General features: G+C 42.1%; 1 protein-coding gene across 1 annotated transcript in view; it reads left to right on the top strand.

The window, feature by feature from the left end:
• The window catches only part of CLVS1 (clavesin 1), a 96847-nt gene that overhangs the window by 54733 nt on the left and 20730 nt on the right, over positions 1–21384 (top strand). Inside the window, 1 exon segment of the mRNA XM_033934208.1 lies at positions 15741–15851. Within this exon segment, the coding sequence (XP_033790099.1) occupies positions 15741–15851 (111 nt within the window).

Here is a 21384-nt window from a genome sequence, read left to right as displayed (position 1 = left end):
TACAACCTCACCTTGAGTATTGCATTCAGTTCTGGTCTCCTTATCTCAAGAAAGATATAGCAGCACTAGAAAAGGTCCAAAGAAGAGCGACCAAGATGATAAAGGGAATGGAACTCCTCTCATATGAGAAAAGACTAAAGAAGGTAGGCTCTTCAGCCTGGAAAATAGATGCCTTAGGGGAGATATGAATGACGTCTACAAAATCCTGAGTGGTAAAGAATGGGTACAAGTGGATCGATTTTATACTGCATCAAGATTTACAAAGACTAGGGGGCACTTGATGAAGTTACAATAATAATTTTAAAACCAATAGGTGAAAATGTTTTTTCACTCAGAGAATAGTTAAGCTCTGGAATGCGTTGCCAAAGGATGTGGTAAGAATGGTTAAAGTAACTGGTTTAAAAAAAGTTTTGGACAAGTTCCTGAAGGAAAAGTCCATAATCTGCTGTTGAGACAGACATGGGGGAAGCCACTGCTTGCCCTGGATTGGTAGCATGGAATGTTGCATCTATTTGGGGTTTTGTCAGGTATTTGTGACTTGGATTGGCCTCTGTGAAGACAGGATACTTGACTAGATGGACCATAGTCTGACCCAGTAAGGCTATTCTTATGTTCTTAAGTCATACTTACCGGCCTGTAGTTCCCTACTTCTTCCTTACTTCCAATTTTGTGAATAGGGACCACATTTGCCCTTCTTCAGTCCTCCAGTACCCCTCTCAACTCTAGAGAAGCATTGAAAAGGTCAGCCAGTGGAGCCACCAGAACTTCTCAAAGTTTTTCTGTACCCTCGGATATATACCATCCATTCCCATCATTTTGTCCACCTTTAGTTTATCTAGCTCCTCATGAACTCATTCTTCTGAAAATCGAACTCATTCCTCTGAAAATCGATCAGGGTCTACCACACCTCCATCCCTATTTAAATTTGTGTTCTACAGTCCCACTCCTTGCACTTCAGCTGTGAACATAGAATACAGAACACAAAAATATTTTTTAAGCAATTCAGCTTTATCTTTATCAGCTTCTACATATTCCACCCCTTTGAGTCTCATAATGCCACTTTTACAATTTTTTCTATTACTAATATATCTAAAAAAAAAGGTCTTGTACCCCATTTTAATAGTAGGCTATTTTTTTCTTCCATATTCATCTTTGTTTTCCTAACTACTAGACCAGCCTCTCTTAATTTTCCAGATATTTTTGCCTGCCTTCTTTCTGTGATCTTTTGTAGTTTATGCAACTAGTCTCTTTTTCCTTACCTTCTCAGCTACTACTTTTAAGAACCAAAGCGGCCTTCTTTTCCTTACAAAATAGTTTGTTGCCCACTGCTTTCATACTTCTTCCAGATGTTCCCATCCAGACAAAAATTTATTGACATAATCCCCCATCTGAAGAAAGTTAGATTTTTAAAGTCTTCTAGAGCCTTCACTTTGAATGAGCCCATCTTAACACCATACAGTGATTACTGGATGACAGATGATCAGCCACTGTAACATTAGAAGCACTTTCCCTATTTATAAGCATTAAGTTCAGTATGGCCCCATCCTGCATGGGTTCCATTACCAACTGCTGGAACAGTTCTTCCTCTAGAGAATCTAAGATCTCCCTACTTCTAGGAGACTCTTCAATAGGAATACCCCAATCAACATCTGGCATGTTAAAATCATCTATTAGTACTTCCACTTTTCCAACTACATGTAACCCAGGGAAAAAAAAGAAGAAAAGATGTTTAGAGTTATTAGAGGGGAGACTAGCCTGTCTCTGTAGCTTTAAGAATTCAGAACGGCACCTGTGGAATTTTGGACAGCACAGCTCTCTCTCTCTCTCTCTCTCTCTCTCTCTCCGGGAGGGTTCCAAACTGCCAGGAAGTTCAGTTCGGAATTAGTTAAGGTTCAGAGAAGGGGTTGCTGTGGGAGCTGGCACCTGTGGAGTAGTTTTATGTGATAAAAGAAAGGAAGAATAGTTTGTGGATAGAAGCAGAGTAAAGAGTAGTGGTGCAAGCTGAGGTAAAAGATAGCCTGAGTGGTTAATAGTCTCTGGCAGAGGTCAGATTAGGTTTGTGAAGATTTTAAGTGTTTAAGATATATATACAGTGGAACTTCGGTTTGCGAGTAACCCATTTTGCGAGTGTTTTGCAAGACGAGCAAAACACGTAGCAAACTTTTGTCTCGCAACCGAGCATTTCCGCTACACGAGCACCTCCCCCCCACTCTAACCGGCATCATACCCCCTGAACCGGCATCGCACCCCCCCGTGAACGCCCCCCCCCCGCGAGAACCGCATCGCACCCCCGTGCTGAAAGCGGCAGCCACCCGCCCTTCCTCCCAAACATGCTCCTTACCCCATCTGCCGGTTGTGCGACTGAAAGAAATCTCCCGCCTCTTGCCTGGGCTGGAGAGAACGAGAGCCAGAAGGCCTTGAGCATGTGCAGATGCTCAAGGCCCAGCCCAGGCAAAAGGCGGGAGATTTCTTTCAGTCGCACAACCGGCAGATGGGGTAAGGAGCATGTTTGGGAAGAAGAGTGCAGGTGCCGCTTTCAGCACGGGGGTGCGATGCGGTTCTCGCAGGGGAGGGTGTTCGTGGGGGGGGGGGTGAAATGCCGATTCAGGGGGTGCGATGCCGGTTAGAGCGGGGGGAGGGGGTGATGGAGCAGCGCCGGAAGCCTCAAGGGGGGGGGAGAAGGTAGAACGAATCAAAGCGAGTTTCCATTCATTCCTATGGGGAAACTCGCTTTGATATACGAGTAATTGGATTTACGTGCATGCTTCTGGAACGAATTATGCTCGTAAACCAAGGTTCCACTGTATATCTCTCATATAAGCGTTATTTCCTTAAAGGGCGTTTGGTGTATTTAATATAGCTGAACAGCAACATTAGTGCAGCTTGAAGGGTGGGCAGCTAGGGATGGTAGGGCTGGGCCTAAGAACATAAAGGAGGCCTCAGGAGTGTTGAAGGCTGGACATAGAAAGCCCGGGGAATTCTGAACACATTATTTTGGAAAGGCTGAGTATGGTGAGAGCCTGGGTCATATATCTAAATATTAAAGTTGGTCTAGTACAGGTTTCTCTCCACAGCCAAACTTCTGAGAGACTGGGAAGCCTACATTTCAGAAGACCTGAATAGAAGTAAGCCGACCAACGATAGAGAGAAGAGCTGGAAACAGAGTAAATTTATAGAACATAAGGAGACACTTATCTGATTTGTTTGTGGGTTAATGAGTTCTGGAAACTTGGGATCTAGAGGGAAAAGATAGAAAAGCACTTTAACACTTCTGGTTATATTTTTAAACTTTGCACAATTTTAAATAGGATGTTTTATAGAATTTTTGATTAGAAATTTTCAATTGTATTTATTCTAGTTTTTGAACTGGATTCAGTTAGGTTTTTTTTTTGTAAGAAAAATATAAGTAACTTATTAAAACAAAATCCTGAATCTGTGTCATTTATTTATAATACTTTTAATGTAAGAAATTATTATCCTTTTCTTACTTGTACAGCAACTGTAGCTTGCTGTGTTCCCTATTCCCTTTCCCTATTTATTTGTGCCCACATCTCTCAGAGTGAAGTACTGCCTGAGGTATCGGCCTGGTCAGCGATTACAACAATAGCTGGTAAGGTAAGGCAGGGCTTTCGCTCTGAGGGATGTGGTTACATATATTTTGAATGTCTACTATTAAATCTCTGTCCACGTCTGTCTGTGAAGGAGGCCTATATATCACACCAATGTAAAAACATTTTTCCATTCCCTCTTTCCAGATTGACCCACAAAGCCTCTTCCTTACCCCAGTGATTCCCAACCCTGTCCTGGAGGAACACCAGGCCAATCGGGTTTTCAGGCTAGCCCTAATGAATATGCATGAGAGAGATTTGCATATGATGGAAGTGATAAGCATGCAAATTTGCTTCATGCATATTCATTAGGGCTAGCCTGAAAACCCAATTGGCCTGGTGTTCCTCCAGGACAGGGTTGGGAACCACTGCCTTACCCTATAGATCCTGCAATTGTGTGGCTTTAATAGGATCTTTATAAATACCAAATGATGAGGACAAATCTATAAAAAGTGGATTTCTTGCTAGACCTCAAACACCCAACGCACTACTTTTGATTTTATTTGTGCCCTTACTGGGGTGGTGTTTTCATCATTGGTCTTAGCAAATAGCATGTGCAATAAATATTTTAATTAATTTTCAACAGGCTCTGCATAAATTATAAAGTGCATAGCGTGCTATAAAAGTGCTATATAGTGCTCTAAAGGAGCTACCCAACCGACGGCTGCCCTACCGTTTCACTTCATGTTTCGTCAGGGGCTATGCCTCCTTGGTTACAAGCACCAACATTTTTTAGTTAGAAAAGCCCATTCTTTGAGCTGAAACCACCTCTGCTCGTGGCACTGCACACAGCCTCTATCGCCAGAAACATAAAAGTGAACGGTTGGGCAGCTGTCGGGCGCAAAGATAAGTGCCTTTCCTTTAGAGCACTATATAGCACTTTTATAGCACGCACCCACACTATTTGCTGAGGTGTGGAATGGAGGCCAATGTGGTAAGTGTCTGTCCTGTACATTAAGGGATCCTTTTATCAAGGTGCGTTAGGGGTTTAACGCACGGAATACCGCACGTTAAACCGCCTGCCGCGCTAGGCGTTAACACCTCCATTGACCAGGCGTTAGTTTTTTTGCTTGCTGCGGGGGGTTAGCGCATGATGAAATGTCCAACGCGCTAACCCCGCTAGCGTGACTTGTTAAAAGGACCCCTAAATGTAGGGCGGATACTGGGCACTGGGCTTTCACTTACCGTATTTTAGCTGCAATAAGTGCAAAATAATTTCTTGTAATTCTTAAAGCTGACAAAGCGTGTGGATGTATTAGTTTTGCAGCCTCTAGTTAATTTAAATATAGGGCTCCTTTTACTAAGGTGCGCTAGCGCTTTTAGCACTCGCTAAAGATTAGCGCGCTCAAACCACACGCTAACCAGAAAATACTAATGTAAGCTCTATTGAAGGCATTAGCGTTTAGCGCGCGCAGCATTGTAGCGCACGCTAAAACCGCTAGCGCACCTTAGTAAAAGGAGCCCATAATTTATTAGGCACAGAAATGCATGTGCTTTGTTACAGCTCAACTCTTAATCATATCTAAGCTTTAATAGTCATAAGAGAATATAATTCTTAATTATTAGAGCAAATTAGGCATGCCATAAATATACTTTAGCTTCACTTGTTAAAATTTCTGTCATCATTGAATTTTTAGCGATTAATTTAATCCCATTTGAAAAAGAAAATAAGCCTCTTCAAGAAACTAATTATAACTTTGGTTCATTTTCATTAAGCTCATTAAAACCTTATCATACGTTGCTGGGAATATCTTGAGGATCCAGACATTTTGACCTCAAACTTTCTGTCAACTGGATCTGAATCAGTAAAGAATAGGTTATCCCTTAATGACTGATTTTTCATTTACCTGTATGTAGGTGGAACTGATTGTATCATGTTGATCAGAGTTTTGGTAGCTGTATTAGTCCTGAAGAAAACACGTGTCTTTGTAGATAGTGGTATGTTTTTCCAAGGACCAACAATGTAGATGCAGTATCCGAGGTTCTGAGACCACAGAGATCCACTCTAGCCTACATTCTGAATATAGAAAAGCTTATGCAATTACCCTGTCTGTGTACATGTGTGTGTTTGGTTGTTCTCTACTACTAACTGTCGTATTCTGATTCCATGCCAAATTTTCAGGGCTTCTCTGGGGGTCACAAAGATCACAACTAGGGCTGCAAGTTAATTGCAGTTAACTCTGCAATTAATGTATTAATCATTCATTGCATTTAAAAAAAATTAATCATGTTGCTGTGTCTCCTGTCTCCTCCAAACACCTTTTCTTGCTCTCTTCCACTCCCAACCCCAGAACTTGATGCAATCTGACATCTTTCCCCCTCCCCCACCTGCAGCTCAACATCACTTCAATTCTCCCCACACCAGTCTACCTTAAAGGTGGTCTTCTGTTGATCCGCAGCAGTGGCAGCATTACATATATGCTGCCTGCATCCTGATCCAAAGCGTTCCCTCTGACCTATCCTGTCCATGCAGAAACAGGAGGAGGCAGGACAGACTGGAGCAGGAAGGGTCAGAGGGAAATATAGATAACTTTTGATTGCATGATTATGATTAAACATTTTAATCATTGATTCGGGAACTTGGAGGCTTGGTGGATGGCTGGCTGACAGTTGAGCTCCCTCCTCTGAGCATCATTTATCCGGCTTTAGAGTAACAATTTTTCCTCTATTTGAAAATAAAATCCTCTAAAATGACATCAAATAAGCAGAAGATGCAAGATGTATTTAAGTTAAAATGTTATTACTTTTTGATGCACTTGATGAAAGTTATAAAAATGAATAAAGAATTTAAAAAAAAAAAATTTAATCATCATCAAATTTTAATCAAAATATAGTCCTAATCACAACAAATGTATGTTTTGTTGATCCATATAGTCTTCGACAACATGCATGTTATGATGTTACATAATAACTTTTTTAGCTTTACATTTCACTTTTCCAGAACTATGAAAGCCAAATTGCCTGAACCAGATGGTAGACACGACAGAGTACTGAAGGAACTAAAACATGAAATTGTAAATTTATTAATAACTCATATAATTGTCTACTATACATGTACCTAAAAATTGGAAGGTGGCTAATTTTTTTAAAGGGTTCCAGAGATTGTCTGGGAAAACTGATGAGCCAGCCATAAGTTCTTGGCAAAATGTTAGAAACAATGGTAAAGAACAAAATTACTGAACACAAAGATAGACGTGGTGCCATATGCCCTTAGAGAATAAGCTACTTTCTTGTGGCATCAGGGAAAGACACAAACTTGTAGAATTTCCCCCATACTTTTCCTGACATAATTTTCAAAGCAGAATTGTGAACATACCTTCATTTTTAAAATCTGATCAACTCTGCTCAAAGAAAATGATGTGTGTACTTTTTTACTCATGCTTGCAGATATAAAATCACTCCCTCCATATATGAGTAGAGTAATAAAAGACCGTCTATTGTTAAACCTATGTTAGCATGTTTCTCCACTACCACTGAAATAGGATTGAAAATATAGCCCGCTTATTTGTATGCCTTCTTATATGTACATATTTTGATCAGAAAAATAAGACATTTTAAAAATTATTTACATGTAGATTCAAATCCAGATTGCTTTCAAATCCAGAATAGAAATTTAGTTGCAGAAGCAGGAACAGATTATTTTTAATCAGTTGTGCCCTAGTGACTTTAATAGCTTGTACTGTGCCCTGAAGGGAAGAAGAGAGGAGGCATAATGGTGATTTATAGAGACAAGCTGGAGGTGATTAAATTGTTGCTTTGCCAAGTTAGAGGCTCAGAAAGACTGCTCATTAAGGTGGGAAATGACCTGAACCTGAGAAAATTACTAGTCTATCAAGCTCCAAATAATATAAGTGCAGCTCTTGACAAATTTTGATTTTTCAAGATTTTTCAAACAAACAAAAAAATAATCCGAGTAAGATGATGCCTTTATAGTTATGTATTTCTTAACTAGCATTGTGGGATCTGATCTGACACTCCTTTCATCAATTTAAAACAAAATGAGCAGAAATGGTATTTCACCACAAAATATATGTGAATCAAAATGTATTTCAATGATAGTGTGAAGAGGGAGAAAAAAAGAATGGTATCTAACAGTCCCATATAAGAAAAGAAAGAGCATACTAACCTGTGAAAATGTTCAGGAGTTAGTACCCATTTCCATAAAATTTAGTCAGATTATGCAAACAAGCTCTTGGTTCATTTGCATCCCTAGCTAAATTCACATGTTGCTACAACCATGAATATTGTATGTATATTTCAAGCTATAGCAATGCTTGAAAACAAGATGGCAGCAGATGAAATTTAAAGGGCCCTCTGGCCTAAATCAGAGATCCCTCTGGATTCCTTCTGCAGGAAAATCTCAACTTTCTGGTGGGCCAAGGGGATTGACAGTGGTGTACCTAGCATATGTGACACCCGGGGCCCATCATTTTTTGACACCCCCCCATCTATATGAAAAATATGATTTTTAGTAACAATCTACATATCGCACAACAAGAGTGTACCTAGGAAAAGGCAGCATCTTAAACACTGCAGTGAGCACTAGAACACCAACACATGCATTGTAAAACTAAACAAACCAGATCCTGCACAGTCAATTGATCCAGTACAGTCGATGCTATCAGAAAGCCATGTCCTTTTCATACACACAGACAGATACACCTTTGCCCAATATGGAATAATCACAAACAAAAAATAGAAATATGTAGACAAAAGTTAAACTGAACTGCCAAGAAACCAGACTCTGCATACAATGCAACACCACAACACCACAAAAACAGTAATACATGTCCTCTAATACTATGCAAAATATAAAGACAGTAGATGTAAATTTGAAAAACTGATATATAACAATCACCACTTTACAAATTAACAAATAAAAATAAAACAAATAATGAGAAATATGAAAATACCATTTTATTGGACTAATCCCCGTAAGCTCGGTCCTCATCCCCACAAACCACCTGATTCCATCCACACAAGCCTTGAATAGTTTTATATTGAACTTATTATATTAAAGTATAAAGAGAAACAATATTCTGTACAATTGTCAATTTATAAATCAGCGTCTTCTCCCCACTCTCTCTTCCCCATTTCCCTTCAGCGTCCTCAGCCCACTATCTCTCCAATTTCCTTCAGCGCACGCACATAAAAACAAGCAAGTAATTTTATATCATTTTCATTCTATTTATTCATAGAAATTAAAGTCTAAATAATGCCAGTCACATAACAAAACATGATTTTATAAAAATAATTCCCTGCAGTCAAGCCTGCAAGGATTACTAAATGTCTTTCAGCAGCTCCCCTCCCTCCCTCCCCGTTACCTTCGTGGCCAAGTCAAAATGATCTACCAACAATAAAATTTTAAAAACACAAAGCACATTGTACACAGAGAAAATGTTAATTATCATTTATATTCCGCGGGTTTTCAAAGAGGTCAAGGCAGATGACTTTATGCAATGTCACCTCAGTAACAACTATACAAAAATAGACAAATATACCCCCTCCCTTTTTATTAAACTGCGATAGCGTTTTTTAGCGCAGGGAGCTGCGCTGAATGCCCCACGCTGCTCTCGACGCTCCCTGCGCTAAAAACTGCTATTGCAGTTTAGTAAAAGGGGCCCATAGTGCAAAATATAGACAGCATATATAAATTTATGTTTGGTAATTTCATCAGTCTCTGGTTGCACTTTATTCTTCTGACTGCATCCAATATTTCTTCTCTTCTTTCAGCCTCCTGTATGTTTCCTCTCCTCCAGACTTCATTCCCTCCCCCAACTTTTTCTTTGTTTTATACTGTCCCCTTCTTTCTTTCTCTCTCCATGCCCCCTTTCTTTCTGTATGTCTGTCTTTCTCTCTCTCTCCATGCCCCATTTCTTTCTTTCACCCTGCCCCCTTCTTTCTTTCTCTCTCCATGCCCTCTTTCTTTCGCTATGTCTGTCTTTCTCTCTCTTCCCCATGCCCCATTTTTTTCTTTCTTTCACCCTGCCCCCTTTCTTTCTTTCTGGATCCCTGTCCCCCCCCCTTGCTTTCTTTCTGGCTCCCTGGCTCCCCCCTTTCTTTCTTTCTTTCTCCCTTCTCTCCCCCACTACCGCCACTACCACCACCATGCTGCCACCACCGCCGGGGAAAGGCTGCCACTGGCCATCGGAAACAGGCTGGCGCCGAATTCGCCCTCCTTCTTTTCCCGCGGGCCAACCAACTCTGTCTGCCCAACGTCAATTCTAATGTCGGAGAGGATGTTCCGGGCCAGCCAGGCAGCGATTGGCTGGCCCAGAACGTCCTCTCCGACGTCAGAATTGACGTCGGACAGCTAGAGTTGCTCGGCTTGGGGAAGAGAAGCAGCAGGGAGGGAGAATTTGGCGCCGGCTTCTTTCTTTCCCCGGCAGCAGGCTATTCCCCGGTAAGTGGCCAGCTGAACACCCCCTTGGGCCTTGCACCTGGGGCGGACCTCCCCCTGCCCCCCCTTGGTACGCCACTGGGGATTGATACCCCTGATGTAGAATGTGAAAGATTAACAAAACACCCTCTCCAAAGCCACACTACTCCAAAAGACCCCACCATTCTCTAAATCCAGACCTAACATACACCAGCTCCACCACTCCAGAAATCCACTGGGATCCCAAATCATTCCAAGGGGTCAAAGGAGGGAGGGTGATGGAGGCAGGAAAGATCTTCACTCACTCATGCTCTGGCAGCTGCATTCAGCAGCAGTTCAAAATGTTGCTGCTGATTCCTAGTGGTAGTGTTGCAGTAATACTGCTGCCATATACCCTCTAGTTGTAGCAACATAAGACTACCACTAGGGATCAATGACACCAGTTTGAAGAAGGCAGAAGCAAGTGAGGATTTCTCCTGCACCATTTCTGCCCACACCCATTGGGGCAAGTCAGGGTCCTGGGGTTAACTGGGGGTGAGGTGGGTAGGACAGTTGGGCCTGGGGTTAGAGAAGGAGTGGAAAGGGAAGATTTAAAACAAAGCAGAAAAAATGTTTCCTCACATAACGTGTAATTAAACTCTGGAATTTGTTGCTGGAGAATACGGTGAAATCAGTTAGCGGAGTTTAAAAAAGACTTGGATAATTTCCTAAAAGAGAAATTCATAGGCCATTATTGAGATGGCTTGGGGGAATCCACTGCTTATTCATAAGATAAGCAGCATAAAATCTGTTTCACTACTTGGGATCTATCTAGGAACTGTGGATCAGGGTTAGCAACTGTTGGACCATCGGCCTGTTCCTCTGTGACAGTTCTTATATTCTTAAGGAAGGAGCTTCAAGAAGGTGGTTTTCATTTCTTGAAGCTCCATAGGTTGAGAGAATAGAGGAGTTTTAGTGGAGGAGGAGGGCCGCTGATTAGGGCTGGAGGGTCCTTTAAATTTTGGTTGCCATTACATGAAGGATGTCACAATTATTTTAGCTTGGGTTTGGGGAAATAACTACACATCATAACAAAAACAAGCCTGCAAGTTGTTTCCACATGCTAGTTGTTGCTTGTTATGCATTTCAGCAGCTTATGAATTCACTATTTACATAAACTTTCACATGAAAGGTGCTTGTATGAAAGTTTACTAGTGTGAAGTATACTTTGTGTTAAAAATAGCACAAAATGCCTCCATTTTGGCATTTGTGAGCATTTCCTGTCATTGTGCAATATTGTTTGCATTGAGTTCAAGTCACCTTACACTTTAGTATGTAGTACACACATATGATCAAACAGTGAAAGCACTATGAAGACACCAAGGTCACTGTTTTTATAGTTGAACACTAGAAGCTGATCAAATTTTAGTTTCAGTTTTGGATTTCAAACCAAAACTGACCCAAAATTCGGATTCAAGTTTCAGCCAAAAATTCCTGAGCAAAACTGTAAATGTGACCCCATTGTCACCATCACAAGACCATTCCCTCCCCAAGCCAGCCTCTCTCTCTCCCCCCCTCCCCCTTTCAGGCTGCTCATCGGTTCATCTCACTATCTCCCTCCCTGTAGGCCCTCCCTTGGTGGTCTAATGGCTTCTTCTGGGCAGGAGCACCCCACATAGCTCCTGCCCCCAAGTAGCTCTGTGTTCAAAATGGTGATTGCAATTTCCCATAACAGCCTCACAAGACTGGCACGGGAGGACATGGCTGCCATTTTGGAATTGGGAATAGCACAAGCAGAAACAAGTCTCATGCTCATGCAATTCCCAGTTCTGAAATTGCAGCTGTGACCTCGTATATGCAATTATCCCATACTTTCATGCCTGTCATGAAGTTGCAGCCAGGACATTTTGAACTGTCTTCTGGATACCTGTAGCCCTTTTCTGCATGGCTGTCTTAGCCTTTTTCTTTACGGCACTGCACTATACCTCAGATGATATGACTTTCAAATCTGCCTGAGCTTTGAGCTGAGTTACACAAAAGGACAGCTCTCTTCAAAATTCTATTCACAGAGATGAAATCCTTCATTACACAAGCAACACTACTGGCAGTGCTAATTACAGTAAAACCTTGGATTGCAAGTAACTTGGTTTGCAAGTGTTTTGCAAGACAGGCAAAACATTTGATTAAATTTTAACTTGATATACAAGCAAGGGCTTGCGATACAAGTACCTACAGTATACACACATCACAACTGAGCCGATGATTCTCTCTCTGACACTGCAAGAGTGTCGTGTCTGTTCTAACTGAATGAGGTCTTGCAATACGAGTACGTACACTATACACGCGTCACATCATCACAACTGAGCCAATGGTTCTTCTCTCTCTGACGCTGCAGGAGTGTAGTGACTGTTCTAAATGAGTGAGGTCTTGCAATACGAGTACGTATAGTAATTTGTATTAAAGTTTTGGGTTGTGAAACAAATAGTTTGAGTTTCCATTATTTCCTATGAGGAAATTTGCTTTGATATACGAGTGCTTTGGATTACAAGCATGCTTCTGGAACAAATTATGCTCGCAAACCAATGTTTTACTGTACTTGTAAATCCACATGCATGTAGTTTGATAGAGTGTCTTCTGGTCCTAGAATTATTTTGATAGAGTAAGTGACCATTTCCTGTTAACGTTCTCTAGCAAGAGGAAATACCATTCGATGTGGGTCAGTGATGCAGGCATCCCTTCTGCCCCCAGATAGAAGATCCTCCAGAATCATGAAATAAGATTTATAGATGGTCACAGGGGATCTTTTTGGAAAGGAATAAAACCTATTGAATCATCATTGTACCAGGAAGGGAGAAGAAGGAAATAGCATCATGAAGGAAGTAAAGGAACTGAGAGAGGAGGTGGCAAGGCTGATAAGTATCTGTGAGAATGGTTCATGAGGTGTCAAAGATTTCCAGCAGTGGGGAAGAAGAGGCTGTGCTGAGGGAAGACAGCTGGACTCAGATTATGGAACCCTGCAATATTGGTAATGTGACTCCACCCGCTCTTGAACTAAAGAACCAGTATGCTGCCCTGGAAGTGGAAGAGATAATAGCCAAAGAAAGAGATAAGGACCAAAGCTTGAAATCCCCCAAATTTCTGGATCAATGACTACTAGGAGGCGTAAGGTAGTTGGTGATTCCCGTCTGAGGGGTACAGAAGTGTCCATCTGCATATCAGACATGATGTCCCGGGAGGTATACTGTCTGCCTGGTGCCAAAATCCAAGATGTTATGGAGAGATTGCTAAGACTCATCAAGCCTGATGACTATTATCTGATGCTGCTCATCTACATTGGCATTAATGATACTGCCAGGTACCCCTGCGAACGTATCAAAAGTGACTTTGTGACTCTAGGAAAGAAGGTGAAGCAGTCAGGTGCACAGTTCTTGTGTGAAGTGGCATGGGACCAGGCAGGCAACCTGGTACGCTGCTATGCCATGAGAAAATGGGAGGCAGCCGCATCAGCCGGTAGTTCTGGGAGGAAGCAGCGGGAACCAGCCAGCCAGCCAGTCTTGGCCATGAACAGAAGTTAAATTTAAAAAAAGGTACATGTGGGGGGCGGCGGGGAGGAGGAAGGGGGTCAGGGCCTACCTGTTGCCTTCAAGCCAGCTGAGGGCGCTACTTCCAGCGAGGGAGGGTGGCTGCATTAAAAATAGGTAACTGGGGGGGGAGGTGCTTTGGATATTCATTCCATAAGACGCACCCTAATTTCCACCCACTTTTTTTGGGAGGGAGAAAGTGCATCTAATGGAGCAAAAAAATACGGTAAGTATAAATACAATCAATGAGATAAACTTGGAAACGGTAAGTACTAGTACTATTTTATTTAATATACTGCTCTCTCAGGGGAACTCCGAATAGTTTACATGAATTTATTCAGGTACTCAAGCATTCTTCCCTGTCTGTCCCGGTGGGCTCACACTCTTTCAAATGTACCTGGGACAATGGGGGGATTAAGTGACTTAATCAGGGTCACAAGGAGCACCACACTCTCTAACAGTAAACAATATCATAAATATATGCATTTAACAGTATTGTAGAACAATCATATAAAAAATATGACTAATGACAGTACAATACAAATAATTCCAAGGAAGAACAAAAGACAGATATGATACGATGTCTGCATAATACAAATGAAACACTTAGGCCCCCTTTTATTAAGCCATGAAAATGAGTGCCATGCAGCAAATGCTCCGACGCTCATTCAATCCTTAAGAGCAGGGATCTCCAAAGTCCCTCTTTGAGGGCCGAATCCAGTCGGGTTTTCAGGATTTTCCCCAATGAATATGCACTGAAAGCAGTGCATGCACATAGATCTCATGCATATTCATTTGGGAAATCCTGAAAACCCGAATGGATTCGGCCCTCAAGGAGGGACTTTGGAGACCCCTGCTTAAGAGCGTTGATGCATTTAACGCAACGGCCGGCGCTATTGGGCAAAGTACCGATCGGTTTGCAACCCCTTTGCGACCAGATTTCCCTCCGGCCCGATTCACTAACCTCTCCTGCGATTTGCTTCCAATCTGTGCATGCAAATGAGGGGAAACGCATGCAAAGTAGACAGGGATGCGATTCACCAAATAAATTTTTGAAACCAACTGGGCTAGCCGATCAATCCAAGAAGCAACTGCTGGGGACCAGTTGAAAACATCTTTCTGACTCTCCAGCTCCATTGAAGCTCTGCTCTCTGCACACCCTGCTCTCTGCTACCCTGAATCTCTCTTGCCTGCCGCCCCGATGCTCTTCCCTGATCTCTCCTGCCTGCTCTGCCCCGAATCGCCGCCCTGCTCGTCCCCAATCTCTCCTGCCTACTCTGCCCGGAATCGTCGCCCTGTTCGTCCCTGAATTTCTCCTGCCTGCCATCTCAAATCTCTCCTGCCCTTCCCTGCACTGTGAGCCCGTAGTTTTAACCCACGGGTTTAAAGCGGGTTAAAACCACGGGCTTGCTGGGCTACAAAAAAGTTTTTAAATGTTAAAATAAAATTTAAAAAAGTCGCGGCTCAGAGGGATCTTGGTGCATGAGCAAGCCATCTATAGATGGTCTGTGTATGCACGGGATCGCACACTAGCGATCTGTGTCGACCAGATGAGGGTGTTCTTCCGATCGCCCTCATTTGAATTTTTTATATTAGTGAATTTGTCAGGCCTGCTGGGATTGGCCACGGAAGAAAGGTTAGTGAATATAGCCCTTTGAGATATTTTTATCCTGGCTAGTGCAGTTACGTTTTCTGGTTGTTGGTAAACATATAATCACTATTTAAAATGTATAACACCTTTGTGTGTATTTCCGTTATATTTAGGGTTGCCAGACTTTCGGGAACAAAAATTCAGACCCATGGCCCCACACCCAGGCCCGCCCTGTTCCACCCCAGCCCCACCCCCTCAACTTGTCGAGAGGGCATCTGCACATGCGCTGGTGTCACACGATGACATCATACACAGGCGTATGATGTCACCGCGTTGCATCCGTGCATGCGCAGATGCCATCCCAGCGTCGCTGCTAGCTGGAAGCTTTTCAAAACCTGGACAATGTGCCAGGTTTGGAAAAGCCAACCGGACCCCCCGAACATGTCCGGGGAAATCCGGACGTCTGGTAACCCTAATTATATTGCCTTCTTATTTACCTACTGTACGTCTGCAGCTGTTAAGATGTCGGTATATTTTTATGATTCTGCTGAGTAGCCACTCTGCCTGAAATGTCTAATTGGATTTTGTTTCATATTCTTTAGGACAGCTTCCCTGCACGCTTTGGAGGAGTCCACTTTGTTAATCAGCCCTGGTACATCCATGCCCTGTACACCATAATCAAGCCATTCCTCAAAGACAAGACAAGAAAACGGGTAATTTTAATACAAAAGCAATGAAGCTGATGTGGCCACAGTATGGCTTCTGCTCACTGTGCCTTGCATTTTCTCTCTCTTTCTGAGCAGCTTGTTTTTGGCTGGAAATTCTGAACAAGCTATAGTTTCATGAATAACACTGCAGAATTTATTTATTTTCCAGAGTCAGGGTCTTAAGCCTTCAAAAAAGAGTTGCCATGGTTTGTGTTCTAGTTCCATGCCTATGGGAGAGGAACTTCTGATTGGCACATCCAGCACAGCATCTTACTGTTGGAGGTGTGTTTGCATTGCTTGGCCTCTACCCTGTCAATATGTGCTTTCCTGATGCAGACATTTCCTAGTCTTCCTGTTCTAGGCCTGGTTCTTTTGCTTGTACTGCATTAAGTTTCTTCTGCATCACCAAATTTCCCAGTGCTCCAGCTTGCACACACACATTGGGCCCCTTTCTTAATTTACCATTTGAATCTTGCATTCAGCAGGGAAATAAACTGTCAAAGGCAGTCAGAAGAATTCAATATAAATATGTTAGTGATAGTCACAGGTGAAATTGTTTCACAAAGAGAAAATAATTCCGCGGTCTCTTGTTGATCCATATAGAAACAGACAGAGGCAGATGACCAGAGATTCCTATTTGTTGTGTCCTTTGCAAACCGGCCTTGTCTGTGTGATAAACACTGGGGGGTGGGGGGCATTGTAAGAACATAACGAAAGCCATACTGGGTCAGACCAATAATAATAATAATAATAATTTATTCTTGTATACCGCCATACCCAACGAGTTCTAGGCGGTTCACATCAATTAATTAAGATCCGCGATGACACGCAGATTTACAACATTTTATCAGAATTGCAAGGTGCGAAGAGGTGAGGATAGAAGGTAAGGAAGAGAGAAGAGATCAAGAAGGAAGGAGAAGAGCAGTGCGAGGGGGGGGGGTGAGGTTTTATTGCAGGAGTAGGGGGGTTAAGGTCCATCTAGCCCAGTATCCTGTTTCCACAGTGGCCAATCCAGGTCAGAAGTATCTGGCAAAAACCTAAATAGTTGCAACATTCCATGTTACATATCCCAAGGCAAGCAGTGGCTTCCCCCGTGTCTGTCTCAACAGCAAACTATGGACTTTTCCTCCAGGAACTTGTACAAGCGTTTTTTAAACTCATCTATGTTAACCATTGTTACCACATCCTCTGGCAATGAGTTCTAGAGTTTAACTGTTCTTTGAGAGAAAAACATATATTTCCTCTTATTTGTTTTAATTTGTAACTTCATCAAGTGACCCCTAGCATTTGCAATTTTTGATGGAGTTAAAAATCGATTCACTTGTATCTATTCAGGTTTGTTTTTTTTAGACGTCAATCATATCTACCCTTAGCTGTCTCTTTTCCAAAGTGAAGAGCCCTAGCCTCTATAGTCTTTCCTCATACAAGAGGAGCTCCATTCCCTTTGTCATCTTGGTCGTACTTTGAATCTTTTCTAATTCCACTATATCTTTTTTTAGATACGTTGATCAGAATTGAATACAAAACTCAAGGTGAGGTTGCAGTATTCATAGGGGTTTAACAGGGCAAAAGAGGCTCCCACCAGTTAAACCCCAGTGAGTTGGCTGGCTGCCAATATTCAGCAGTACTTAATCAGGCAGTGCTGCTCAATATCACTGCTAATTGGCCATCCTCTTACCAGCTAGGTTAGGGTGGTCTGGGGGGAGGAATTTGGGCAGGGCCATTACTTAGCTGGTTGGTTGCAATCTCTCTGTTCTCTGCCTTTAAGGTGAACACTTGAGCGATCGCTCATACTTTTTGTGAGCATCGCTCACAGATTTCAAATGGTCGCTCACACGGGGGGGGCCACTCTGCTCTAGCGCACTTTCAGCTGTGCTGGTTTTTCTGAGTTCAGGTGGGTCCACTCTGCAACACACGCTCAGAGACCCTCACAGCAAGACAAACAGCGTGCACTGGGAAAGGAAGGCAGGAGGGGATCCACGAGCCAGCAAATCCAGTTCAGTTAAATTTTATTTTACTTTAATTTTTAATTTTACTTCTTGTTCCTCTACCATACCCGTTACTTTTATTTCATGTGGATTTTTTCATCCCGACGGCATGCAATGGGTTACTGAGATGGTTTGTAATATTATTTTTCTTTATATTTTGAAATGTTTTAAATACTATGATTTTATTTTTTCTACTATTGCCTGTTATTTTCTATTTGTATAATGTATTTGAACTGGCATAAAATATCATATACAATCCAATTTATTACTGCAAACTGCTTTAACTCTCTTGGGACAGAGGTGGTATATAAAACTGACAATATAATTAATTCAGTCCTGGGAGTGTGCCTGAAAATATGAATGAACTTGGTTCTTCCTAGCATTTCTAATCTGATTCCACTCTGGAAATCTCAAAGCTTCATAGATGCTGGGATTCCCACAAGACCCCCAGAGAATGCAGGTGACTTATCACTCTGAAGAGATGAATGAGGATGGGTGTTCTTCGATTTTCACAAGAAGGCAGACCTTGTGTGTGTTCTCTTTTATGTTGAATCAATTTTTATTATCAAATAACAAAGGACAGACCAATATGCAATAACCACAGCAACAGAAGAAAACAATCAGAAACAAAATAGTAGATCCAACAATCCCACCCAAAGCACCCCCCCCTCCCCAAACCCCCTATTCTGAAGCAGGAATAATTGTAGTGCAGTAGGCTTGGACTCAGATAGCCCACTGCCAAAGACAATGATTGACTCCAACACTGAAAGAAGGAAGAAAGAGAGAAAAAGAAGAAGAAGAAAGAAAGGGAAAGAGAAGTATACCTGGCACCCCTCAAAGATGGAAAAACAAGCCCGGGTCTCAGAAGAAATCACAAGGAATTTAGAATGTCACTTCTAGCCCATGGTGATAATGAAAAAAGGTAAGAATCCCAGATCCGAAGAAAGAGTCGCCTTCGTCGTAAGCTATAAGACGCATCTTTACGCTCCAGCAGCAGCAGAGCATGCAAACGATTCCTCCAGTCCCAAAAGGATGGTAAAGTTTCTCCAATCCAAACAGATAGAATTACCTTCTTCCCCAAGACACCCACCCGTCTCATAAACTGCCGCTGACCCGAATCAGATAAACGGAAGGCCTCATATTTATCCAGCAAAAGACCAGCTGCAGAGAAAGGTAACACAATGCCTAAAACGCGCTCCACATAAGATAAAACCTGCCGCCAAAAACATTTGATTTTCACACAGGACCAAAAGGCATGGATAAACGAATGGGGTTGCTGGAGACACTTAGGGCATAAAGGAGAATCCGTGTAACCTGAATAATATAACTGACTTTTCGTGAAATAGCCCCGATGAATTACCCTAAACTGACACTGCATTAACAGAGATTCCCGGGATTCTTGCAATCAAGGAAGGGAGATCTAAAGCATCCCGTGCTATCCCCAGATCCTGGCACCAACGGGCATGTAGGACAGCACGGTCAGTCGGACCCAATAATCCTAGGAAGTCCTTATAAAGACCAGAAACTGTAAACCCATCTTCCAAATAGGGATCCAGCAGTGCCGCAAATCTGTCCTCAATAGGAAAAGCCAAAGCGGTTCGGGGGAGGGATCGAACATAATGATGAAGTTGCCGAAACGCAAGAAAGTCACCCACAGAAAAAACACCCGACCGGACCAGAGCATCCCAGGGTGTGTTCTCTTTTAAAAAAAATTGTCAGTTGCAGCAAATTTTACAAAAACAGAAAGCGAGTGTTCTGAATTCTTTTTGTGCTATAGGTTATCCCTATAGCAAGTAATCCCTATAAGTATGTCCTCTGTTAGTTTTGTTTTCAGATATTATATGGTAATAATTAAGCAGATCGGCTGCATTCTTGTTCAGTGACATTACTACATTGATTTGATATTAACTGAAGATCGGCGTAATGATGTAATAATAATTTAGTCGATGGTATCATCTAATGAATGCAAGTACAGAGAAATATTCTGTAATTTTCCAGACCTTGATCGTACATCTAAGGTATTTAGTTGTTGCTTCTATATCTCTGTATTCAGCATCCTTTCATCTCCTGTCCTTTTTCTCAACTGCTCGGTGACATTTATAGAATCCTGTCTAGCAATACCTGGCACCTTGAAGGTAGGCTCCAGTATAATAGCCTAGAAATGCCCATGTCAACCACACCTATTTTCTGTTCCTAACCATGTGAAACTTCTTCACTAAGTACTTATTGAGAGCACGAAGATCTAGAATTGGGCGGAAATCTCCTTTCTTTTTTGGAATCAGGAAATACTTGGAGTAGAACCCCTGGCCCCTCTCTCATTGTGTTTTTGATCTTTTCTGTAGTCTCCTCGATGTGATCACCAAAAAGATCATCCCCTATACATGGAACATTGGCGAGGTGATTTTGAACATTGAAATCTAAATCCGAAAAACGGAGTCAAGTCTGCCTGTGCCTAGCAATGGAGACTGCTGAGGTGCGTGAAGTGACATCAAAAGCACCAAATGTGGACATAACCATATACTTCATGATCTCTAACAAATCGTGGACCAGATATTAGAAGGGTTTAATCTGGTCTGTTGGAAGATGTTGCTCAAAGTTTGGTAGTTGTTTAATCAAAGACTTTAAATAAAAAGTCATGTAAAAATTATAATGGAGTATTCTATGGCATGCTGGCATATACAGTAGAGCTGTTTGCTCATTTGAGGGCTGACTCAACTACTAAAGATTGATGTTGAAATTGGGGTTTGTCAAAGCCAGGAAGGGACCAAAGTCAGAAATGGGGCAAAGTCAACGGGACGATGAGGATAGGGATGAAGCCCACAAATTTTGTCCCTGTGTCATTCTCTAAAAACTTCAGACTAGTATCAATATGTAAAATCTTAGACAATTGGCAGCTGAATTCAATGATTAAAAAAACTGCCATTGGATTTAAATGAACTACTGTTAAATGACATCATTTGTGTCTTGTCTGCCTTTGATATGGCAACATGAGCCTTGTCTGCAGATCAGACTCCTACGATCTGCAACTTCCTTCCATCACATGCCCAGCTGCTCATGCATCTTACTGTTACTGCACCAGATTCATCCATCGTTGCTGACATCATTGAGCATTTCCAACATTTAATAGACACTTGTTTTATTGTTCATCCACTACATGGAGTTCTCTTCAACACCCATGTCTGAAAGACAATCCAATTATCTTCCTGGATGATGTAGAAACACAGGCAACTGAACTTTGGGAGGGCTGTATTAAAACAGATAAAAATTGAAGGCTCTGTTTGTGATTTATAAACAGTTGTACAGAATATTGCCCCTTTTTATACTTTAATAAAAAGATTTAAGTATAAAATCATAAGCATTTGAGGCATGTGCGAATGAAGACAAAGTCCAGGGAATGGGGTGGGAATGGGGCAGGGATGGGGACAGGGCCCAAGGGGACAGGGCTGGGATGGGGACAGAGCTAACAGAGGACGGGCAGGGATGGGGACAGACCCTGTGGGTATGGGGAAAGACTTTGTCCCCAGGTCATTCTATAGTCAGAGTCCTCGATG

This window comes from Geotrypetes seraphini, chromosome 2 (genome assembly GCF_902459505.1).
Source record: "Geotrypetes seraphini chromosome 2, aGeoSer1.1, whole genome shotgun sequence".
Classification (NCBI taxonomy): domain Eukaryota; kingdom Metazoa; phylum Chordata; class Amphibia; order Gymnophiona; family Dermophiidae; genus Geotrypetes; species Geotrypetes seraphini.
Note: the sequence above shows the minus strand (reverse complement) of the source record. Positions and strands in the feature narration are given on the sequence as shown.